At 39.7% G+C, this 27,169-nt stretch overlaps 1 protein-coding gene across 1 annotated transcript in view; it reads left to right on the top strand.

Annotated features, from left to right (window-relative positions):
• UVRAG (UV radiation resistance associated) overlaps positions 1–27,169 on the top strand; it is a 191,576-nt gene that overhangs the window by 35,013 nt on the left and 129,394 nt on the right. Inside the window, exons 2-3 of the mRNA XM_089677986.1 lie at positions 7,032–7,149; positions 13,951–13,985. Coding sequence (XP_089534112.1) covers positions 7,032–7,149; positions 13,951–13,985 — 153 coding nt within the window. The remainder of the gene's footprint in view (positions 1–7,031; positions 7,150–13,950; positions 13,986–27,169) is intronic.

Below are 27,169 nucleotides of genomic sequence, written 5' to 3'. Positions count from 1 at the left end.
AAATAGTAAAAAAGGGGCGAGAAAAAGGAATATTAAATGCGAAGAAGAAAAATATTTGGTTTCAACAGCATGCAGAATTCCTATTCTATATTCAATCCCCAAGGTACACAAGGATAAGAAAAATCCCCTGGGAAGACCAATAGTCAATAATATAGGATCGGTAGCAGAAAGAGTGGGTCAGTATGTTGACGCCTTTTTGCAACCAGAGGTACGGGATACAAAAGCGTATTTGAAGGACACAAAGCATGTCCTACAATTATTGGAACAAATCGAAAACACTGAATGTCTCATATTTGCAACAACGGATGTAGGATCTCTATACGTGATTATCGACCATAAGGAGACAATTGAAGCAGTAAAATGGACCCTAGAGAAGAACAAAACAATGGAGGAAAAACAGAAGAAATGCATAAGAAAGTGTTTGGAATTTTGTCTGGGTCACACACATTTTTGGTATGATGGGAGATATTCTAAACAAGAAACAGGCGTTTCAATGGGATCCAAATTTGCCCCAAGTGTGGCAAACGTATTCATGTCGAAATGGGAGGAAGAAATAATATTTAATCAGCTGCCATTAGAACTGATTCTATATCGAAGATTCATAGATGATATTTTGGTTATCTGGAGAGGGGATATCAACTTCCTTCATTTTATAATAAAAATTAATAAAAATTGTTTTGACTTCGGAAATTAGTGGAGTCCATACAGTTTTTTTGGATCTAGTAATATCAACTGGACAAAATAAGATCATTACCCATACATATTTCAAACAACCGGATAGAAATAGCTATATTACAATGGACAGTTGTCGTCATATTAATTGGTTAATGAACATCCCAACAGGACAGTTCGTTAGGTTGAAAATAAACTGCACAGAAGAAGAGGAATTTAAAAAGGAAGTCTCAAGAATTGGAGAGATGTTGGTTAAAAAAGGATATGATCAAACCTACATAGAAAAACAAACAACTGGTTGATAGTCGTGATAGAAAAGATCTCATCATAAATGTGGAAAATAAAAAAGATGATTTTACAGGAGCTATAGTACTACATTATGACAAACAAGTTGAGAAGATTATGCGCAAACACTAGGATATCCTGTGATATTTTGGTTATCTGGAGAGGGGATATCCACTTCCTTAATAATTTTATAATAAAAATGAATAACATCTACACCTCCTCCCTTGGCCAACTCATACACTCTCACGGCTTCAACTACCACCTCTATGCTGACGACACACAAATCTATCTCTCAACCCCCCACCTCACCCCCTCGGTCTCTGCCCGAATCAAACACCTACTGAGCGACATATCAGACTGGATGTCGCTCCACTTCCTTAAACTGAACCTCTCCAAAACCGAGTTTCTTGTCTTCCCCCCAGCCCGGACACCACCCCCCATTGACTTCTCCATCACATCCAACAACGCCACCATCAAACCCGCCCCGTAGGCCAGAGTACTTCGTGTCATTCTGGACTCCAACCTATCCTTCCAGCCCCAAGTCCAATCTTTAACAAACTCGTGCAGACTCCACCTCCGCAACATCGCTAAAATCCGCACGTTCCTTACCCCAGAAACCACTAAACAGCTCATCCACTCCCTCATCATATCACGACTCGACTACTGCAACTCCCTCCTCACTGGCCTGCCTCGCCGCTGGCTATCCCCGCTTCAGTCGATCCTGAATACGGCTGCCAGACTCAGTCACCTTTCCAACCGCTCCGTTTCCGCCACCCCCCTCTGCCAATCCCTCCACTGGCTTCCGATTGCGCAACGGATCAAATTCAAAATCCTAACACTGACGTACAAAGCTGTCCACCATACTGCCCCGAGCTACATCACCGACCTAATATCCAATACCGCCCAGCACGCACACTCCGCTCCTCACAAGACCTCCTTCTCTCTAGTTCCCTGGTCTCCTCCTCCCATGCCCGCCTCCAGGACTTCTCCAGGGTGTCACCCATCCTCTGGAACTCCCTGCCCCAACCCATCAGATTATCACCTACTCTCCTCTCCTTTAGGCGCACCCTGAAAACCCATTTATTCAGGGAAGCCTACCCCACCCCCTGCTAACCTGCCGACCTCCTCCACTCTTCCTACCACTCCATCCCCCACAGCTATCTCCTCCTGTACCACCATCCCCTCCCTCCTAGATTGTAAGCTCGAAAGAGCAGGGCCCTCAATCCCCTCATGTTTTGCATTGTATTGGTATTGTTCTGTCACATGTTCTGTCCCCCTTTGTAATGTACAGCGCTGAGCGAACTATTGGCGCTTTATAAATACTGTATAATAATAATAATAATATCATGGCAGCAGATAAATGGATAATGAATATTTTACCAAAAGCACCAAAATTTATATACAAGAAGGCACCACATTTAAGGAGCAGATTAGTCAAGAGCATTATAGACCCACCCAATGAGAAGACCACATTCTTTGATGTGAAAGGGTTTTTTCCCGTGTGGTAGATGTAATTGTGGATTACAGTACGTGGGACGCACAAAACGTAAACTGGCAAAAAGAATACAAGAGCATGTTCGCAATATTAAAGGATGCAGCAAACATAAGTTGTTGAAACATTTTGAAATTTACCACAATAGGAACCCGGCAGAAATGCAGTTTTGGGGGATTGAAAAATACAAACCGCATTGGAAAGGCAGTAATAAAATCAGAACATTAAGTCAAAAACAATCAAAATGGATTTTCCAACTTCAGACAATGGTGCTGCAAGGGTTAAGTGTGGAGTTTGATCTCAATTGCTTCATAGAGGATTTTTGGCAGTATACAATAAGCAGTATATATGTAGTATTCAACACATAATATACATAGGATTTACATATACATGATAGAGATTGGAGGTCGATTTATGGTTATGTAGTCATTGGGGTCATTAATAGTAAGATATATATTATCCATATACCTTCTGTACATTATAGTGATATTGGGAACTGAGAATAAGAGGGCAAATAGATGGATTGATAATTGGGATTTTTGCCATATGAATGGTATATAGGTGGGCGTTGGTAGGTCACGTATCCATAAATATATATTGGAGTTGTATTGAGTTCATCGTTTAGTATATAGCAGCACATTGAGTAGATCATTCAGTATTAATAAGAGTTTATAAGGTTCCTCCTGGTCCAGTAAAGAGCAATGTATATATTTATATACAGTATATTAGAGATTTAGGTTAGCCGTATGTTATCATACATCTAGAGGGTTATATTAAGGTTTTGTAAAGTTTTAAATGGTGGTGTAAAAACAGGATTCCCCTGTGAATACGTCAGGACGAGCAGTGACATGTAGTACAGCATAGAACTACAATAAAATGGCACCCGAGACCATGTGACGGTCTCCAACAATAAAGAGCAGTGTATATACAGTGTTTATTTAGGTATAAGGTCAGCCATAGTATTCAAGCATCGAACAGGTCATATTTAGGCAATTTTAAAGTTTTAAATGAGTGGTGCAAGAACAGGATCCTCTTCTGAGTACGTCAGGACAAGCAGTAACATCTAGTACAGCATAGGACTACAGCAAAATGGCGCCCGGGACCATGTGGTGGTCTCCAACAAAATGGCGCCGAGACAGGTGTTAACACATTGCAATCAATGAATGGGAATAAATACATGGCTTGGTGTCCAATCGGCTGCTCCTGATGAAGTCACATAACGTAACACGTAGGGCACGCCAATGACGTCAAGCCGTAACCGGAAGTGTATGTACCGCCATCTTGGATAGGGGATCCAATGCAGTTTCATTCACAAAATTACTATACAAAGAGATATTGATCCTGTAGTGTCCCAGAAGGACACAAATAAATGTGAGTGGGAGATTTGAAGTGTTTTCTAAAGTTTACAATGATTTGATATACTTTGCCATCTGGAGCATTTTTTCCATTTTCTGTGGTGCGTTTTGGAGTGTGGAGGAGCAGGAGGAGTTGGATATATATACCAGCAAAGGGAAAGGCGCGCTTTTGAGCTGGCGTTTCGGGTTAATGTCCAAGTGGTGCGTTTTGGAGGTGCAGGAGGAGTTGGAGATACACCAGTATACCCTTATAAATTATTAAGAGAGTGTAAATTGCAGATATAATCTCGAATGGCATATAAACAGTTCATAAAGTGACTTGAAGTGCTCAAATATTCCTGTATCCTTCCTGAAGACAAATATTGTGCATACAGGTGTGTAAGGAATGCACACTTACTGTCCAGAGTAAAAGATGGCCGCTGGAGCTCCACATTGCTCCTGCGGTGTGACGTCACAGCGTTACTGGCTCCTTCTTACGCGTTTCGTACACCTGCACGTCGTCTGAGAGGAAATGCCATCTTTTACTCTAGACGGTTAGTCTATGTTTCATTTGCTCTGCTTGTTCAGTTATACTTTTTACCTGGATACTCGCATACTCTTCAATAAATACCTAGAAATACTACACTATGGATATGTTTTTGCCTTGACTCCCCTGGGGAGTATTAATTTACAGCTACCCACCACCTGACCATCAGAGAGGGAGCCTCCATAATATCTTGGGAGCTGCACCCATCTATCCCTTAAGGGGAACTCTGGACCACCCTGATGTCCTACCACTGAGTCCCAGGACCACAAGAGGGAGTTTACTGGATTCCTGCCTTGCCGTGTGATGACCATTACATGACATCAGGATATAATATATAAACGCTCATTAATTTGGGTGTTCTGGTGAGTGCGCATTCCTTACACACCTGTATGCACAATATTCGTCTTCAGGAAGATAGAGGAATATTTGAGCACTTCAAGTCACTTTATGAACTTTTATATGCCATTCGAGATTATATCTGTGATTTACACTCTTAATAAGTATTTTTATATATACCTACTCATTTTTATTATTTTAGCGCTGCACATCAATTGTATACTGTCTTTAGAAGGTTTTTTTGGTTACCTTGTGCACAGCTGCTATATCCTCTTTGTGCGCTCACATTTATTTATTTTACACACCGGTATACCCACCCAGGTTAAAGGGAAAGGCGCGGTTTAACCTGGCTGTTCGGGTCAAACCACAAGGCGAGCGCATAAGTGTGTCGGAGGTGGATCTACCACTGGGGGGGTCACACGATATCACTGGAAGAATATATACAGAGAAGAAATTGCACATTAGCACTTGGAGCATTGAGTCTTAAAGGGACGGTTCATCAAGATTTATATTGAGATACTATTAGATAAACGCACAGTGGATAGAATTCAGATAACGCATGCTATTATGAGGAAGTGTGCGGTATTGTATTTAAAGCCATACGTTTTGAGCAGAGAATATGCACTTATTTATTTGTCACAGAGCAAGATTTATGCATATTTAATATTTTTTTTATAATATTGCACTGCATTTTTTGTATATTAGTATTTGTATGTGGGAACACTGTATATGTTAGCTGCAATATTTTTATTTTGCCGTCACAGCGTGGGCAAAGTGCTGCCGATACCCGGCAAGTCTGAAAGGAAACATCTACACTGATAATCAGTGCCCTGATTATCAGTGCAGTCTCAAAAGTGCCAATCTGTGCCTATCAGTGTAGCCTCATCAGTGAAAAAAAAAAATTACCTGTTTGCAAAATTTTATTATAGAAACTAAGCAAAACGTATTTATTTATTTTTTGGTTGTTTAGCAATTGTCATTCAAAGTGTGATGGACCTGAAAGCTGAAAATTGGCCTGGGCAGGAAGGGGGTAAAAGTGCCCGGTCAGTAATACAGCCTGGGTTTTTTTTTTTTTTAAAACACTGATCACTGTATTGGTGTCAGAATGCCCACCGCAGTCCCACTATAAGTCTCTGGCCGCCATTCCTAGTATTTGAAAAAAAAACAAAAACAAATTCCGGTGTGTATATATACCGCCATTTGTAGCCGTAAGCCAATTAATATGCACTTACTGGCCTTTTTTTTTCTTTTTTTTTTTTTCTTTTTTTTAGCACAGATATGTAACAGAATACATTTTGGCCTAAAATTTATGAAGAAATTTTTTTTTTTTTTAATTTTTTTTTTGGATTTGTTTTATAGAAAAAAGTGAAAAATATATTTTTCAAAATTATCTTTTTTTTTTTTTTTGTGTTCTAGCGCAAAAAATAAAAAACACAGGTGATTAAATACCACCGAAAGTACTATTTGTGGGGGGGAAAAAAAGACAAATTTTATTTGGGTGCAGCGTTGCATGACCGTGCAATTGTCAGTTAAAATGCTGCAGAGCCGTATCACAAAAAATGGCCTGGTCAGGAAGGGGGGTGAATCGTCCGGAGCTGCAGTGGTTAAGGGGAAAAAAACCCCTACTTTTCCATCCACTTTAAAGTGTGTCTACGGCGGAAATTTAAAATGATACTTAACTCTGGATTAAAAAAAAATCTATTCCAGAATATATTCTTAACTCGGGTCCCTTCTGTTGCTCTCAGCCGCCTCCCTAAACCTCCAAATTTTTTTATTTTTGGAGAATAAGCATCTTGTTTAGTGTTTTTTATTGATTTTAGTGTATTTTAATATTTTGTGGGGCTGCGGGTTTTTTTTTTCCCCCCTTTTTTTTATTTTCACCTAGTGACCCTGCCGATTAACATACCTCCTGTCCTAGGGTGACAACACTCGCCATACTGGAGGAGCAGAGTTGTCACTCTGGGACAGGAAGTGTGTTGGCACTACAGAACACTTCTCTATAACAAGTGGTATTCTGTAGTCCAGAGGTGAACTAGGCATGGATAATTTAATTTCACTTCGGTGCAGAGGAGGTTTCAAGCTCACTGGATTGCTAGCAGCACCAATAGATGTTTATCTGTACTTGCAAGGAATGTTCTTCGCCTGCAAAAGAGAAACAAAAAATAAAGTAGCGATTTAGGTAAACTATTTATTTTTGTTCTCGGGTTAAGATTCACTTAAAAGATACTTGTAACTGTCCTGTAGACATAAACTGTCACCTGAGCTGCTGGTATCCAATGTCTTAATGTTTATCTGCGCTTATATCCTTACTACTATATATTAGCCTTTTTTTATTATTAATTTGCTGATCTTTTGACATTTCCAGAGACGTCTTCGTCACCTGCGGAGTATTGCAGCAAGAAACATCGTCAGCAAGAATGGCTACCGTCTGTTGGACACATACTTCACTCTACACTTGTGCAATGACTCAAACATTTACAAAGGTAGGCAAGCTAAAACTACTCAAGATTAGTTCCTGAGTCACCTAACTGGGATACAAGTCTTCTTTCATGTACTTGGATTAAATATTTGGCTCATCCAAAGAAAAAATAAAAACAGAATGTTGGATGAAAAAAGGAGATAGACTGTGCTCACCTTCTAATGATGTACAGTGAGGAACAGAAGTATTTGAACACCCTGCGATTTTGCAAGTTCTCCCACTTAGAAATCATGGAGGGGTCTGAAATTCACATTGTAGGTGCATTCCCACTCTGAGAGACAGAATTAAAAAAAAAAGAAAAAGCAATTCAGGAAATCACATTGTATGATTTGTAAAGAATGTATTTGTCTTGCACTGCTGAACAGAAGTATTTGAACACCTGAGAAAATTAGTGTTAATATTTGGTACAGAAGACTTTGTTTGCAATTACAGAGGTCAGATGTTTCCTGTAGTTCTTGACCAGGTTTGCACTGCAACAGGGATTTTGGCCCACTCCTCCACACAGATCTCCTCTAGATCTGTCAGGTGTCGGGGCTGTCGCTGAGCAACACGGAGTTTCAGCTCCTTCCAAAGATGTTCTATTGGATTTAGGTCTGGAGACTGGCTAGGCTACTCCAGAACCTTGATATGCTTCTTACGGAGCCACTCCTTGGTTATCCTGGCTGTGTGCTTCGGGTCATTGTCATGTTGGAAGACCCAGCCACGACCCATCTTCAATGCTCTGACTGAGGGAAGGAGATTGTTGCTCAAAATCTCACAATAAATGGCCCCATTCATCCTCTCCTTAATACAGTGCAGTCTTCCTGTCCCCTTCGCAGAAAAGCACCCCCAAAGCATGATGTTACCACCCCCATGCTTCACAGTAGGGATGGTGTTCTTGGGATGCAACTCATCCTTCTTTTTCCTCCAAACACGACGTGTGAAGTTTAGACCAAAAAGTTCTACTTTGGTCTCATCTGACCACATGACTTTCTCCCATGCCTCCTCTGGATCATCCAGATGGTCATTGGCAAACTTCAGACGGGCCTGGACATGTGATGACTTGAGCAGGGGAACCTTCCGTACAATGCATGATTTGAAAAAATGGCGGCGTAGTGTTCTGCCGACAGTGACCTTTGAAACTGTGGTCCCAGCTCTCTTCATGTCATTGACCAGCTCCTCCCTTGTAGTTCTCGGCTGATTCCTCACCTTTCTTATCAGTGATACCCCACGAGGTGAGATCTTGCATGGAGCCCCAGTCCGAGGGAGACTGACAGTCGTCTTTAGCCTCTACCATTTTCTAACAATTGCTCCAACAGTTGATCTATTTTCACCAAGCTGCTTGGCAATTGTCCCGTAGCCCTTTCCAGCCTTGTGGAAGTCCACAATTTTGTCTCCGGTGTCTTTTGACAGCTCTTTGGTCTTGCCCATGGTAGTAGTTGGAGTCTGACTGACTGTGGGGTGGACAGGTGTCTTTAAAGAGCTCAGACAGATGCTACTAAGTTAGATTAATGAGTGGAGTAGAGGTGGGCTTTTTAAAGGCACAGTAACAGGTCTTTGAGAGCCAGAATTCTTGCTGTTTCTTAGGTGTTCAAATACTTCTGTTCAGCAGTGCAAGACAAATAAATTCTTTACAAATCATACAATGTGATTTCCTGAATTTGTTTTTAAATTCTGTCTCTCAGAGTGGGAATGTTCCTACAATGTGAATTTCAGACCCCTCCATGATTTCTAAGTGGGAGAACTTGCAAAATCGCAGGGTGTCCAAATACTTCTGTTCCTCACTGGCTTTGTCATACAATGAGTCTGCAAAGGAGGTGTTTTTTTTTTTTTTTTTTTTTAGTTGCAAATCATTTACATCTGAAATGTAACCCAGTAACCAGATGGTATAGTTAAAATTTACCCAAAAGTGAACCTGCTGTTAAAGAGAGCAGTTAAAAGATATGTTCCCTCTCATTCAGGGTGTAACATGTTACAGATGCAGTAGCCCTCCCATCCCCCATTGGACAGAGAGAGGGGGATCTTCTCCCCGCATTCGCTGTCACAATTTAAAAAACAAAACCAAAAAACCACATGTGGCTGTGCAGGGCTCCTCCCACCCTGCTGCATCATTCATTCACAGAGTTCTGTAAATGTGAGAACTTCAACTACCGACAGCTTTTGCGGCTGATGGCTTGTAGTTCTCAATGAATTACCAGGGAGCTTTTGAGAACTCTAGGTAGTTCATTCATCTTCCTGTTATTCTGTAACTGCCTGTCTGTACGTTTCACAAACAAGGACAGTCAGCAAGAGCCTTGCATTGCACTCTTGATCTGCTGATCATGGTGCACTGCTTTTCATACTCATGGTTAAAAAAAATTCATTTTATTTTTTTACCTTGCAAAAAGATGTGCATTTATTATTAGTATTAATAAATTATATATATATATATATATATATATATATATACATACATACATTTTTATTTAAATATTAGTATTATTCAGGATTTATATAGCGCCAACAGTTTGCGCAGCGCTTTACAAAATGAAAGTAGCCATTACAGTTACAATACAATTTGGTACAAAGGGAAGCAGAGGGCCCTTAAAGATGAACCTAATTCTTTAATTGTGATTAAGGCAAACCATACATCACACATTTTTCCAACCTGTGGTTGCAGGAAAGAAAATTGCTTTTTCCTGCAGATCCATTTCATTCTGGCAGTACTGAACCTTCCTGGCCAGCAGAATACAATGGTCACCGTCGGTAGTGATTGCAAGAAAAAAAAATCCACCAGGCTGGTTGTACTGAAGTCGATCGGTGGATTGACTTCAGTGCAACCAGCCTGTCCATATAGTTCAAATCTTGGCTGGTCGGTGCTGAACTGGGCAAGATTCGATCCGCCTATGGCTGCCTCAATGAATACCCTGAAAAGCCGCCTTTTTTTATCTTGAATTCTTCCTAAGGAATAGCAACATGTTTCCTGTGCCTAGACACTCTTGTTTTGGAGCCTCATGGCTGTACCTGCTGTGTGAGATATAAGACACTGCTGCTTTTGACTCCTATTCATGTGAGATTTGGTGACAATGTTGTTACTGTGATCACCACTGTTGCTAGAGAGGCTGCACAGGAAGACTTGCATCTCCCTGATTTGGCTTCATCCATTCTGTGGTCCTGTGACTTCTACACTTTTACCCCTGCTTCTTGAATATTCTCCCACTTATCACTAGGGTGAGGGGCAGCTCTAACATGTAGAAGTACTTTTTTTTTTTTTTTTTTTTCTACCCAAATGACTGCCTCCACGCAGACACAGTGCAGAACAAGGCGTGGTGAGTCCTTAACCACTTCCAGTCCGGACACTTTTACCCCCTTCCTGTCCAGGCCAATTTTCAGCTTTCAGCGCTATCACACTTTGAATGACAATTGCGCGGTCATGCAACACTGTACCCATATGAATTTCTTAGCATTTTTTTGAGACCGATAAAAATCCCAGTGGTGAATAAATACCACCAAAATAAAGCTTTATTTTTTTTGCTATGTAAATGAAAAAGTCAAAAAATTTTGAAAAAAAGTTTCTTATAAAATTTTGCAAATAAATAATATTTCATCATAAATCTTGGCCAAAATGTATTCAGTTTATCTTTTTAGTAAAAAAAAAAAAATAACCCAAATTAGTTTATAACCAAAAATTATAATTTTTCAACTTTTTTTTTTTTTTACATTTTATTTATTTTTTTTTATATTTTTTTTTTACATACTGTCACCATAGCAGTACAGTGACACCATGGTGACACTGTACTACTTGTGGCTGGTGATGAAGATTTTTTTTTTTTACACTGATTGCTTTGACACCCATAAAGGCTGTCAAAGCAATCATTTCTCCTCTCTGGCTGCATTCTTGCAGCCATTGAGAACTACTGTGTGAGCTGTGATTGGTCACAGCTTGTCACATGGTGCAAGGCTGTTGTGAATAGCCTTGTACCATGTGACTTCTGTGATCATTCACAGATTTCACACGTAGTAAGCAATGTCAGAAGTAACATCTCGCTTACTACTTTGATCACATGATTGGGACCTCGCACAGACCTCACACCGTTTGATTGGTGTTTCACTGTGTCCGGAGGACACAGCGGGCACCGGATCGCGGTGCTGCGCGCTCCCAGGGAGCGCGCACAAGCAGAGGGCGGAGAGGCTGTTTATAAATGGCCACCCGACCCTGCAGTGCCACTGTCCGGCCATTTATAAACAATGGCCGGACGGGAGGTAGTTAAAGCGGTAGTAAACCACCAAAGAAAAAAATTGGGTTCCCGGCTCTTTTATTCCATAGTGTGCTAGTATGCACTGCATACTAGCACATTATGACACACTTGGCTGCACATGGAGCCCTCCAGCGCAGCGGCCACGGTTCCCCCGGCGGTTCCATCTTCACCCAGTTTTCCTTCTGGGTTTGTGGAGTCCGGCTGTTTGAGTGGCCGGGGCCGCGATGACGTTACTCCTGCATATGAGCATGGGAGCCGCAACAGCACTCTTCATTCAGTGGCAGACTGTGTATCCTGGATGCACAGTATTACTGCACATGCTCGGGTGACGCCATCGACCATTGCTGGTGTGAATATCTCCTAAATAGTTCATGTTTAGGAGATATTCATCGTGTCTGTAGATAAGCCTGATTGGAAGCTCACCTGTAGGTACAAATTATGACCGAGACTTTACTACTACTTTAATGGGGGAAACAGCAGCGGGGAGACTGCAGGCAATACTGGGGACTAGTCCTGTGTCTTCTGCTTGTCTTGTGTGGGTACAGCTTCCACAGTACACAATCTTTTAGGATGTTTTATGTGACCAAATCAAAGCAGATAGGAAAAAATGCCAGGTTCCTCTATTTGTCCACAATGCCATGCAACTGCTGGCCAGAATTGAAGTATAACTGAAAAAAAAAAAGTTTTTTTCTTTTTTGGATAGAAATGTGAGAAGTAGAACTCCTGTCAGGTGTTTATTGCTGCTTTTTGCAGAAATCCCCCCTCTCTGTTTGTCCTGGTGACCATTATTGGTGAAAGAGAAAATCTCAAATTTTGAGTGGTCACAGGAACAATTATAGAAGTAAAAGCTTCCAGTGGGAACACCGGTTCTGGTGACTACTAGGGATTCCCTCACTTTGGAGAGATTTCCTCTCGCTTCCTGTTGTGGCTAATAGGACGAGACGTAAAGGAAAATTTCCCCCAGAGAAACAAAAACCTGATGAGGGTTATTACCCCCCAAACCCCCCCCCCCCCCTTTTAGGGCCCTTTCATGCAGGCATTATCAGTTGTTTTGAAAACGACTGATGAATACTGATTCCAGTTATATCAATTTGCCTGTCGGTCTTCAGTTTGCATCTGATTTTTAATCTGTTTTTCACATGTTTTGGGTTGTTGAAAAAAATAGTCATACGTGACAAAAGCATAAACAAAAAATGTTTCTTGCCCAAAAACAGATGCAAATGGTTATCTTCTGTTCACATGCGTTATCTCTACAAAAAGAGTAAAGGGGACAGACCTTTTTCCTTCCCTTTTTTTTTTTCTCTATTTTCTGCCAACATAAACAGACTCTGATGTAAGCAGATGTACATCCCTTTACATCTGCCCACCCATAGACATGCATTGTGGCTCAGTGGGATCCATCTGAATAGCAGACAAATGGATCCAGACCGAGCGCTCTGTGAAAGGACCCCATAATCTACTCTATTCTACTCTGCCAGGCTTCTCCAGACTCTTCCTCAAGTTCTGTGTCTGTTGAGGAGGAAGTATCCATGGACGAGGAGTTTGGTAATCACTGTACTTGTTTCCCATTGACTACAAGTCTTGTCTGTCGCATTGGAAGTTTTAATTCTTCATGGATCTCTGTGAATGAATGTGCATTTGCTCCAGCAGGTTTCCTCCAGCACTGCAATCACTGCCCTGCTGCTGCGACTATCTCTGGTTGCACTGCAGCCCCCTCCGCTTACCATACAGCAGTGCTTGACAAATTTACTTTGAATCTAGGAGCCATCTTAAAATGATAAAATGAGCCAGTTTTTTTTTTTTTTTTTTGTTACCATAGTGTGGGTTGTCAGTGCCTGGGGCAACACAACTTTTGGGCGACAGGCTTCATGTGATGCGTTTTGCAGAGTAAAGTATTGAAAGTAATGGCTCCTGAACCTACGTTTGGTGATCACAGCGATTCTGCCGCGATCCCAAAATGCTGAGGTTCACACATAGGCGATTCTGGATGCATTTTTTCAAATTCAGATTCACATGACTGGCTACGTATATGTTCCTATTAAGGTGGTTCACACAGATGCAAACCACACGCATTGTATTGAGTGCCATTACAAAAAGGGTCCTGTACGAGTGCTTTCCGGACTTGCAAGTGAAGAGTAGATTGGCATGCGGAGATAAGTGTTTATATATGATTGCTATTGCGTTTTTGCATTGAAGTTGATGGGGGGGGGGGGAGTGTATTTGCGGACATGGACCTGTCATTTCCTTGCTCAGTGAGGATCTGCAGACGGATCCCCTGCTGAGCAAACGGATCCGCTGACGGGTCTGCCCCGTGTGAAAGAGGCCATTATATTTAATGGCCTCAGCTCTGGTTTTTGTTATGGGTCAACAGTTATCTGAGTAGTGAAGGAAAGTCAGTATGACAATCTCCAGAGCTTACATGAGCTAAAACAAGTCATTGGTGGCAGTTGTGTGGAGGACCTGCTTAAAGGGGGGCTCTGGTAGCATGGCCAGGATTATTTCATGGTGTCATGATTGTTTTAACCACAGCTGCACATGGAATTTTTATACACAATTTTCCTTTATGACCAAATGTTTGTTTCTTTCAGAATTTTACAAGAGTGAGGTCGTGAAAGACTCTTTGGTAAGAGGTTGATTCATTTCACTCCTAATTTCATAAATAAAGCATTCTTATACAGTCAGGTCCATAAATATTGGGACATCGACACAATTCTAACATTTTTGGCTCTATACACCACCACAATGGATTTGAAATGAAACAAACAAGATGTGATTTAACTGCAGGCTGCCAGCTTTAATTTGAGGATATTTACATCCAAATCAGGTGAACGGTGTAGGAATTACAACAGTTTGCATATGTGCCTCCCACTTGTTAAGGGACCAAAAGTAATGGGACAGAATAATCATAAATCAAACTTTCACTTTTTAATACTTGGTTGCAAATCCTTTGCAGTCAATTACAGCCTGAAGTCTGGAACGCATAGACATCCCCAGACGCTGGGTTTCATCCCTGGTGATGCTCTGCCAGGCCTCTACTGCAACTGTCTTCAGTTCCTGCTTGTTCTTGGGGCATTTTCCCTTCAGTTTTGTCTTCAGCAAGTGAAATGCACGCTCAATCGGATTCAGGTCAGGTGATTGACTTGTCCATTGCATAACATTCCACTTCTTTGGTTGCTTTTGCAGTCTGCTTTGGGTCATTGTCCATCTGCACTGTGAAGCGTCCAATGAGTTGTGAAGCATTTGGCTGAATATGAGCAGATAATATTCCCGAAACACTTCACAATTCATCCTGCTGCTTCTGTCAGCAGTCACATCATCACTAAATACAAGAGAAGCAGTTCCATTGGCAGCCATACATGCCCACGCCATGACACTACCACCACCATGCTTCACGGATGAGGTGGTATGCTTAGGATCATGAACAGTTCCTTTCCTTCTCCATACTCTTCTCTTCCCATCACTCTGGTATAAGTTGATGTCGGTCTCATCTGTCCATAGGATGTTGTTCCAGAACTGTGAAGGCTTTTTTAGATGTCGTTTGGCAAACTCTAATCTGGCCTTCCTGTTTTTGAGGCTCACCAATGGTTTACATCTTGTGGTGAACCCTCTGTATTCACTCTGGTGAAGTCTTCTCTTGATTGGTGACTTTGACACACATACACCTACCTCCTGGAGAGTGTTCTTGATCTGGCCAACTGTTGTGAAGGGTGTTTTCTTCACCAGGGAAAGAATTCTTCACTCATCCACCACAGTTGTTTTCTGTGGTCTTCCGGGTCTTTTGGTGTTGCTGAGCTCACCGGTGCGTTCCTTCTTTTTAAGAATGTTCCAAACAGTTGTTTTGGCCACGCCTAATGTTTTTGCTATCTCTCTGATGGGTTTGTTTTGTTTTTTTCAGCCTAATGATGGCTTGCTTCACTGATAGTGACAGCTTTTTGGATCTCATCTTGAGAGTTGACAGCAACAGATTCCAAATGCAAATAGCACACTTGAAATGAACTCTGGACCTTTTATCTGCTCATTGTAATTGGGATAATGAGGGAATAACACACACCTGGCCATGGAACAGCTGAGAAACCAATTGTCCCATTACTTTTGGTCCCTTAACAAGTGGGAGGCACATATGCAATCTGTTGTAATTTCTACACCGTTCACCTGATTTGGATGTAAATACCCTCAAATTAAAGCTGACAGTCTGCAGTTAAAGCACATCTTGTTCGTTTCATTTCAAATCCATTGTGGTGGTGTATAGAGCCAAAAATGTTAGAATTGTGTCAATGTCCCAATATTTATGGACCTGACTGTAAATACTTTTGGCAGTCATGTTGGTTAACGTTTAACATCTAGATCAGTGTTTTTCCCCTTTTTTGAGTCACCGATCCCTTTTAAGAATCTGATAAATGCTATGGACCCCCCTCCCCAGTAATGTTCACATAAACACAACTTTGTATGCAATGAAAGTATGTACTTTATTTTATTGAAATTTGAAAACTCCTGTCTGCTGGCTTTGCAGCTTATGAGAGGGTGGTTGGGGGTGCTAAAAACATAACTCGCTCCTTACTCCTCATTTATGTTTTTGTTTTGTTTTTGTTTTTTTTCACTCCACCTCATCCTTTCACTGTTTCGTACCTGGTGATCCTGCCAGTGTGTGCCTTTTCTGGAACTTATGTTCCTAGGGTGACAACACTGTCTTATGCAGTGTGAATAAATATAAATGGTGAATGCTTGTGAGCTATTATGAAATGAGGTGTTCAATATGTGACTTTAGATGTCCTTATTTCTCACGTGAGGTTCGCTGGCACTTGCACTGACTCATATGCTAGTGTATATATAATATTTTCAAAATAGATAGTGCCGCGCTCCCATGTACCAATATGTATATCTTATACTTTCAAAGTGCTAATGAATAGCTTTCAAGATACTGCATGTATCAAACAATTATTACTAGTGACTCAAAACATCATTGTGAATATTAATCTTCATGCAAGTGACATTAATAACTGATAATCCTAAGGTGATAGTGCCTATTAAAGTACAGTGATATACAAATCAGAAATACTCCTCTATTCTACTGTGATCCTTATATTTATATTGTGCAAACACATATATATTATGTGCACGTGCTTATGATATATTCAATAAAAAAAAAAAAAAAAAAAAAAAAGTCTTTCAAAATAAATGTGCAGGTGGATTCTTGGTTCCCTCTCGCCGAGTGCTTAATGGTCTCCCTATGTGCTCACCTCTATATTTGCCTGAATAAATCCAGGCAAATACACTTTTTATCCTTCCAGGATAGATGGGATGGAATGATGCTCTTGAATTATCTCAGAAGGTGGATGTGGATTTATATTTGTTCTCCTGTAGCTGCTCATGAGTGGGTATACTGACCATCTCTCTGAGGATCTCCCAATTCCCCTCCTGGGGCTGTTTCCTTTTCCAGTCCTCCTTATATCAGCTCAAAGGGTGTTGTTCAATTGAGAAAGGAAGACAAACAGACCATAGTGTCTTATCCTTGTGCAAAAAGGGGGTTTATTGCTGCCAGTTGCACAGTAGTATACAATTGTAGTCCAGCATAAATGTGCTCTGCCTCTGTTCCTGCAGTGCTGTCTACCTGTGTCTGTATTCAGATCACCGAGCCTCTCCAGTGCAATGTCGTGACGTCAGAGCCCCTCCCCTACGCGTATCGTCACAGGGTCACGTGACTTCATCAGGGGGAATGATTAGATGCCACGACTATGCTAATACTCCTATTTATATCTCTCGGCCGCCTTTTTACTGGAGCCCAATGGGCGCGGCCATTTTCCCAGTGATTTTCTTAAACTCTATGTATGGTGAGTGTTTACACCTGTGTGTCTACTCAAATTATAACGTGATATCTGTCTGCCAGACATTGCTAACTGGGTCAGCTGTGATCTGTCTCTTGCTCTGCAGTTTCTAAACAGTGGCTGTTGGCTATACATTATATTGCTGAAAGTATACCTATTAGGCTAAATTAAAACCATGTTTTATTAATAATACAATATTAAAAATATAAAATTCAAAATTATACATTTAACCAATAAAATAAAATAAAAAAATATTTTTTTAAAAATCAAATAATAAAAGATAATAAAAAAATAAATAATAGAAAACGCATGTATGTTACTTCTCAAGTAACCTATTTGTCATTAATTATCTAATTCCTTCAATTTTGAGATATTATTTAACTTACATCTTTCTTTACATCTGGGTTTTGGTTTTGTATTTAAGAAGGTATTACTTGAGGATATGATACTTGATATAACTTACATGCGTTTTGTGCTAGTCATAAATTCTCTAATTCTACCCTAAACTCACTCCACATATTCCTAAATTCATGTCAGATACATTACTTCAATCCCCAATCTATATATATTCAACGCCTCAAAGTTAGATTGGGAACTATTTCTATACTTATTTGTTACTAATAAAGCATGTAAGGTCAAACTCCTTATTTAACCCATTGGGAGCCAGACAGCCCATTTCATAGATCCACTTCGATTCTTTCTTGCTAATTTCCCTTATCAGGTTATCTCCCCTCCAGTGTTGTACATGTTTTTCTACACCCCAGAACTCTAATTTTCTTGCATCTTTATTGTGGTATTTTTTGAAATGCTGCGATAAGTGGTGATACTTGTATCCTCTGTTTATATTATATACATGTTCTTTTATTCTTTCCCTTAACATCCTTTTCGTGCGTCCAATGTAGATGAGATTACATGGGCATTTGAGGGCATAGATAACCCCTCTTGTATCACATGATATAAATTGCTGGATGGTGTATTCCTTTTCATTTAGGGGGTTCTGAAATGTAAATCTTCTCCTGGGGTTATTTTTCAGTCTGATGCAACTATAGCATCTACCACAGGTATAAAACCCTTTTCCTTGAAAAAAACTAATTTGTTGATGTTTAACAGGTGGTGCTATTATACTCTTCACCACTTTGTCCCTAATATTTGGAGCTTTTGTATATATAAACCTAGGTATTGTGGGAATATTATTTTTCAGGTGCTTATCTAATGCTAAGATCTTCCAATGTTTCTTTATTATGTTTTGTATTGATTTATACTGGGTATTATAACTCAACACTACCGCCAATTCCTCCTTTTCAGTATTCTCTTTATGTTTGTCTGCTATTAATACATTACGGTCCATAAGGCCTATTTGCTCCCTTTCTTTTTGTATTATTTCTTTCTTATATCCTTTATCAATAAATCTTTCTGATATTATTCCACTTTGTTCTACATAGTCTTTCATGTTTGTACAGTTCCTTTTTAATCTAATAAATTGGCCTCTAGGGATATTGCTTAGCCACGCTTTATGATGGCAGCTATCTATGGGGATATATGAGTTTCTATCAACAGATTTGAAATGATTCTTGGTATACAATTGTAATCCCTCTTTGTAGATTTGAATGTCTAAAAAATTAATAGAAGTTTCATGTATGTCATAGCTCAGTTTTATATTGGCTTCATTCATATTTAAATCGTTATAAAATTTCTCAAGTTCTACCTTTTCTCCACTCCATATCACCAAGAGGTCATCAATATACCTTTTGTATATTTTTATTCCTGGGTTCTTATTTTTGAACACTGATTCATCTTCCCATTTTGCCATATAAAGATTAGCGATGCTAGGGGCGAATTTAGCGCCCATAGCAACTCCTTTCCTTTGTGAATAGTATGTATTACCATACCAAAAATAATTATGAGTAAGGCAGAACTTTATACACCTTATGATGAATCTGTTGTGTCTGGTGGTGTTATTTCCATATTTATTAAGTGCCCATATAGCTGCTTCTATAGCCCCCTGATGGTCTATGTTAGTATACAGTGCTGCTACATCTGCTGTACTTAAAAGCGTGTTTTTATCTGTCAGTGTATCCTTCATTTCTTGTATCACATGTTTTGTATCCCTTAGATATGCTGTAGTTTTAGTGACCAATGGTTGTAGATGATAATCTACATATTCACCTAACCTCGCTGTGAGTGAATCTATTCCATTAATGATGGGCCTACCTGGCGGGTTGGTGTTGTCTTTGTGAATTTTCGGAACTGAATACATGATAGGTAGCCTACATACTGATGGTATTAGATATTGATGTTCTTTCTCATTAATAACTCCTTTCTTTTTCCCTTTTGTGACTAGTTTGATAAGCTGTTTCTTATATTCCTTAATAGGATTACTGATAAGCACTTCATATGTGTCTCTGTCATTAAGCATATCTGCCATTACTGATTCATAATAAATCCTTGATTGTATCACTATACCCCCTCCTTTGTCTGCTGGGCGTATTATTATGTCATCCCTCTTTTTCAATGAATCTAAACCTCTCTTTAAATTCACCTCTATTTTAGGTTTTTTAATTTTGAGAGATTCTAAATCTTGTAATACCATTTGTTTAAATGTGTCTATATATTTATTATCTCCAATCTGGGGATTAAACACTGATTTGTTTTTAAGTTGGCTATGCATAGTATTTTCTGTTGCTCCTGTGTTGTGTGTAATGGGGTTGTTGGCATAATACTTTTTAAGATTGAGTTTCCTGATCAATTTCTGAATGCTTACATATGTATCAAATTTATTTAATCCCTTTTGTGGGGCATACTTAAGACCCTTGCTAAGCGCATGTGTTTCTTCTTCTGTAAGGGGTAATCCACTGATATTGAAAATGCCTTCTCCCTTTAATTCCTTCTTCTTTTTTTGTTGTGACCTTCTTCCTCCTCTTTTCCCTCTCTTTCTTGTGTGTGTTGTGCTTCTTCTTCCCTCCCCCCTTGGGGATTCAAATCCCATCCTAAAAAAGGATTGGGGAGGGGTGAGTTGAATTCTTCCCTTTCCAGGGGTGAGTACCTGTTTTGTGTGGGTACTTGGTAGGGTTTGTTCATTACTGGGTATTGTGCTTGGTATTGTGCTTGGTATTGTGGCCTTTGTGGTTTAGGATAATATGGGCCTCTATTATAATCAGGTCTCCCATAGTATTCTTGTGTGTAATATCCTTGGGGGCCTCTCTGGTTGTGGCCTCTGTTGCCATTATAATATGGTTTCCCTCCTTGATATGGTTGATTCTGTGGGGGTCTATATGGTCCCGGATTATAATATGGTGGTCTCCAATTGTTGGGGTTCCCTCCTTTATACTGTGAATGTCCCTTATTATCTTTATTGGGTGTTTTGAACCCTATTGCTTTTTTAGGGGGTGGTTTCTCATTGGTTTTCACTGGTGTAGATTCTGTGGATTTGATCTCATTGGAATTAGGGTTAGTCTGCCATTTGAATACTGATTTTTGTTGGTAGTCCTGGCTTACCCTTTGAAATTTTTTCTTTTTCTTATTCTTAATTTCTGTGTCTTTTTTCTGGACATTTTTATTCAACTGGGATAAGTATTTTGTAAACTCTGGGTGATCTTTGATGATCTCTACCTTATTTTGGTACTCCTTTATTACTTTTTCTATTTTTCTCATTTTTCTTTGTTTTCTTTTTATTAGGAATTGTAAAACCTCCATTCCTTTTTCACTAAAGAAATTGTACCATTCTTCCCTATCCCCCTCCTCCAATAAACCATCATTGATAGGTAATTCCCATCTAAGCTTCCTCGGGATCATTCTTTCTTTTATATATTTTTCCATGGTGGCTATATCCCACCAAATATTAATTTTCTTCTCCATAAGGCTCCCTAATTTTCTAAATGTATTATTAATTCCTGGATCCTCCTGTTCTTCTCCTAGAAATATATTGTTAAGATCTAGTTCTCTGTTCTCCAAGAATGTGAAAACCTCCATAATTTCTACTAACAAGTGATAAATGAGTGTGAATAAATATAAATGGTGAATGCTTGTGAGCTATTATGAAATGAGGTGTTCAATATGTGACTTTAGATGTCCTTATTTCTCACGTGAGGTTCGCTGGCACTTGCACTGACTCATATGCTAGTGTATATATAATATTTTTAAAATAGATAGTGCCGCGCTCCCATGTACCAATATGTATATCTTATACTTTCAAAGTGCTAATGAATAGCTTTCAAGATACTGCATGTATCAAACAATTATTACTAGTGACTCAAAACATCATTGTGAATATTAATCTTCATGCAAGTGACATTAATAACTGATAATCCTAAGGTGATAGTGCCTATTAAAGTACAGTGATATACAAATCAGAAATACTCCTCTATTCTACTGTGATCCTTATATTTATATTGTGCAAACACATATATATTATGTGCACGTGCTTATGATATATTCAATAAAAAAAAAAAAAAAAAAAAAAAAGTCTTTCAAAATAAATGTGCAGGTGGATTCTTGGTTCCCTCTCGCCGAGTGCTTAATGGTCTCCCTATGTGCTCACCTCTATATTTGCCTGAATAAATCCAGGCAAATACACTTTTTATCCTTCCAGGATAGATGGGATGGAATGATGCTCTTGAATTATCTCAGAAGGTGGATGTGGATTTATATTTGTTCTCCTGTAGCTGCTCATGAGTGGGTATACTGACCATCTCTCTGAGGATCTCCCAATTCCCCTCCTGGGGCTGTTTCCTTTTCCAGTCCTCCTTATATCAGCTCAAAGGGTGTTGTTCAATTGAGAAAGGAAGACAAACAGACCATAGTGTCTTATCCTTGTGCAAAAAGGGGGTTTATTGCTGCCAGTTGCACAGTAGTATACAATTGTAGTCCAGCATAAATGTGCTCTGCCTCTGTTCCTGCAGTGCTGTCTACCTGTGTCTGTATTCAGATCACCGAGCCTCTCCAGTGCAATGTCGTGACGTCAGAGCCCCTCCCCTACGCGTATCGTCACAGGGTCACGTGACTTCATCAGGGGGAATGATTAGATGCCACGACTATGCTAATACTCCTATTTATATCTCTCGGCCGCCTTTTTACTGGAGCCCAATGGGCGCGGCCATTTTCCCAGTGATTTTCTTAAACTCTATGTATGGTGAGTGTTTACACCTGTGTGTCTACTCAAATTATAACGTGATATCTGTCTGCCAGACATTGCTAACTGGGTCAGCTGTGATCTGTCTCTTGCTCTGCAGTTTCTAAACAGTTTCTAAACATTTCAGAACCCCCTAAATGAAAAGGAATACACCATCCAGCAATTTATATCATGTGATACAAGAGGGGTTATCTATGCCCTCAAATGCCCATGTAATCTCATCTACATTGGACGCACGAAAAGGATGTTAAGGGAAAGAATAAAAGAACATGTATATAATATAAACAGAGGATACAAGTATCACCACTTATCGCAGCATTTCAAAAAATACCACAATAAAGATGCAAGAAAATTAGAGTTCTGGGGTGTAGAAAAACATGTACAACACTGGAGGGGAGATAACCTGATAAGGGAAATTAGCAAGAAAGAATCGAAGTGGATCTATGAAATGGGCTGTCTGGCTCCCAATGGGTTAAATAAGGAGTTTGACCTTACATGCTTTATTAGTAACAAATAAGTATAGAAATAGTTCCCAATCTAACTTTGAGGCGTTGAATATATATAGATTGGGGATTGAAGTAATGTATCTGACATGAATTTAGGAATATGTGGAGTGAGTTTAGGGTAGAATTAGAGAATTTATGACTAGCACAAAACGCATGTAAGTTATATCAAGTATCATATCCTCAAGTAATACCTTCTTAAATACAAAACCAAAACCCAGATGTAAAGAAAGATGTAAGTTAAATAATATCTCAAAATTGAAGGAATTAGATAATTAATGACAAATAGGTTACTTGAGAAGTAACATACATGCGTTTTCTATTATTTATTTTTTTATTATCTTTTATTATTTGATTTTTAAAAAAATATTTTTTTATTTTATTTTATTGGTTAAATGTATAATTTTGAATTTTATATTTTTAATATTGTATTATTAATAAAACATGGTTTTAATTTAGCCTAATAGGTATACTTTCAGCAATATAATGTATAGCCAACAGCCACTGTTTAGAAACTGCAGAGCAAGAGACAGATCACAGCTGACCCAGTTAGCAATGTCTGGCAGACAGATATCACGTTATAATTTGAGTAGACACACAGGTGTAAACACTCACCATACATAGAGTTTAAGAAAATCACTGGGAAAATGGCCGCGCCCATTGGGCTCCAGTAAAAAGGCGGCCGAGAGATATAAATAGGAGTATTAGCATAGTCGTGGCATCTAATCATTCCCCCTGATGAAGTCACGTGACCCTGTGACGATACGCGTAGGGGAGGGGCTCTGACGTCACGACATTGCACTGGAGAGGCTCGGTGATCTGAATACAGACACAGGTAGACAGCACTGCAGGAACAGAGGCAGAGCACATTTATGCTGGACTACAATTGTATACTACTGTGCAACTGGCAGCAATAAACCCCCTTTTTGCACAAGGATAAGACACTATGGTCTGTTTGTCTTCCTTTCTCAATTGAACAACACCCTTTGAGCTGATATAAGGAGGACTGGAAAAGGAAACAGCCCCAGGAGGGGAATTGGGAGATCCTCAGAGAGATGGTCAGTATACCCACTCATGAGCAGCTACAGGAGAACAAATATAAATCCACATCCACCTTCTGAGATAATTCAAGAGCATCATTCCATCCCATCTATCCTGGAAGGATAAAAAGTGTATTTGCCTGGATTTATTCAGGCAAATATAGAGGTGAGCACATAGGGAGACCATTAAGCACTCGGCGAGAGGGAACCAAGAATCCACCTGCACATTTATTTTGAAAGACTTTTTTTTTTTTTTTTTTTTTTTATTGAATATATCATAAGCACGTGCACATAATATATATGTGTTTGCACAATATAAATATAAGGATCACAGTAGAATAGAGGAGTATTTCTGATTTGTATATCACTGTACTTTAATAGGCACTATCACCTTAGGATTATCAGTTATTAATGTCACTTGCATGAAGATTAATATTCACAATGATGTTTTGAGTCACTAGTAATAATTGTTTGATACATGCAGTATCTTGAAAGCTATTCATTAGCACTTTGAAAGTATAAGATATACATATTGGTACATGGGAGCGCGGCACTATCTATTTTGAAAACTGTCTTATGCAGGCCATAGACGTGGAGAAAACCGGCCGTTTTTTTTTTTTTTAGAAAAACGAAAAATCGGTCGTTCACTTAGCCAACGTTACCACCATTGGTAACAAAAAGTCAGTTGATTTTTGTCCCGTCTATGGCCGGCAATTAATATAATAGCGGTGTCCCTGCAGAGAGCTCCGCTATATTTGACATTTAAAAGAAGAAGAAATAGAATATGAATAATAATAATAATGAAAAGTTGCAACATTGTATCTATTTGTATCCATTTCGGATACAGATGTTTCTATTCGGATACAAATAGATACAATGTTGCAACCGCAATACTTTTAAATGTCAAATATCATAGCGAAGCTCTCTGCAGGGACACCGCTAATAGATTTGACATTTCTAAGTATTGCGGTTGCAACATTGTGTCTTTTTGTATCCATTTCGGATACAGATGTTTCTATTCGGATACAAATAGATACAATGTTGCAACCCTTATACTTTTAAATGTCAAATATCATAGCGAAACTCTCTGCAGGGACACCGCTAATAGATTTGACATTTCTAAGTATTGCGGTTGCAACATTGTATCTTTTTGTATCCATTTCGGATACAGATGTTTCTATTCGGATACAAATAGATACAATGTTGCAACCCTTATACTTTTAAATGTCAAATATCATAGCGAAGCTCTCTGCAGGGACACCGCTAATAGATTTGACATTTCTAAGTATTGCAAACATTGTATCTATTTGTATAGATACAAATAGATACAGATGTTCTTCTTTTTCTTTGGCCACGGCTCATGTGCATTTTTTTAATCGGGAAAAAGATTGTCCGATTTGCCCATCATTGCCGTGAAAATCGTCCGATGGGCAAAATCGACCATTTTTTTTCCCAACATGAACGATTAAAAAAAAATGTGTCAAAATCAAGAAAACCGGCCGACCAATTCAGACAGTAACGATCCGAAAATCGGCCGATTGTTCTTTTGGACAAATTTTCGGCTGGTTTTCTCCCCGTCTATGGCCGGCATTAGTGTGAGTCCTATGCAGATGCAGCGTTGTCTCCCAAGGCCATGTACTCCCTTTGCACTGTAAGCTGACGTGCCAGCACAATCGCACTGGCACGTTTAGTTAATATTTGGTACTCATCCTAGATCACAATCGCCCATAGATCAGCTAACATGTAGCTTGAAAAGATATTCACAGCAGAATAAACACATTGACTTTTATCAGGACATGGTTTACTAATTTTTTTAAAGTGACACTGTTGCTAAATTAAAACCGCAGCAAAAGGTTGCCTGTATCGAAGATGATAAATACTCACTACTCCCACCACCTGCACTGACAAACACTGCTGTCTGTTATAATACAGGGTAAATATCCAGGGCTGTGCAAATTACATAATAGTTGAAGGAAAATTTTTTAAATTTTTTTTCATATTTACACATATTAGTGATTCATCAAGTGTAATAAAAATTGAAAGGTTTTATTTATCTCAGTATTTTGACGGGGAAGGAGGGACCAGGGAGGGCAAAATATAAGCAGTAAAGTGTAAAGTGTTCCATCAATTTGTTGTGGATCACTTTTCAGCAGGCGGCTAAGGTCCGCTGTCAGGCAGTAAGGGGATGATCTTACTGTTTTGCGGAATACCTGTGTTGATTTTATTTTTTGCCTAAAATGGTTGTAAAGTTGATTCATTATATGGATGAAGGTGAAAAAAACCTCCTGTGTGCTGCTCCGCCCCACAGCCCCCTTTAATACTAACCTGAGCCTCCGTTCCCTCTAATACTAACCTGAGCCTCCGTTCAATCCAGCGATGTGCACATTGGCCTCAGCTGTTCCGGGTTTCGCTCTTCTAATTGACTGAGATAGCAGCGGGAGCCATCTGCTCCCACTGCTGTCAATCACAGCAAATGAAGAGAGAGTGGGGGGGGGGGGGCAACGGCTCTGTGTCCTATGAATGCATAGAGCAGGGATTGGGAGTGAGCATACATCATTGCCCCCATAGAAAGAAACTTACTATTGGGGGTACTGGTGAAGGGGGAGAGGGCAAGAAGTGCTGGCAGGGCACCTGAAAAGAATAGTATCAAGGCTGCTCTGTGCAAAACCATTGCACAAAGCAGGTAAGTATACCATGTTTGTTATTTAAAGAAAAAAAAACCGAACCATTACTATTTTCATGGTGACTTGTTAGAGATCAATGTGTCACAACCGGATTGCGGCCTCAATGGCTCAAATGGGAAAGTTTTGAGAGTAGTTGCGGCCTGTCAACTTGACAATCCGCGTAGCATTCCACACGACACATAGCTTTGCCGATACCACATGTCCAGCTGCCTCTGCCTGCATGGTAGCTTTTAGGCAGGCCGTCAGGGAGGCAATAAATTTGCAACTGAACGGTCCCATGGCATCCTGTGAGAAAGAGGCCTTACTGTGTACGTGGTGAGTCCCCCTCAATCTGGGCCACTTGTTTAATGTTTAATAGGAGCTTCAACTTCCTTGACTTGGAGCTTCACCCTTTCCTGCTTTCCACAAACTGAGAGTATTAATAGCTGTTTAGATGCTTTCATTGCTGATGACAGGAAGAACAAATCTCTAAGCTGGAGAAAACCAGGCCTGCATTCCCAGGAGCACAGGGAAGGATTATGGAGCAAAGCACAAGTATGATGGAGGAAAGATGCAGCAAGATGCCTTCTTTAATCCTAGGTTCACATCTGTGTGGGTGGTGCCGCTGCGGATCCGCCCGAAAATCTGTGC

The sequence above is a fragment of the Staurois parvus genome, unplaced genomic scaffold, assembly GCF_062004578.1.
Source record: "Staurois parvus isolate SC_StPar_1 unplaced genomic scaffold, SC_StPar_1.0 ptg000196l, whole genome shotgun sequence".
Lineage (NCBI taxonomy): Eukaryota > Metazoa > Chordata > Amphibia > Anura > Ranidae > Staurois > Staurois parvus.
The sequence above is the reverse complement of the archived record's forward strand: the minus strand, read 5'-3'. Positions and strand labels throughout refer to the sequence as shown.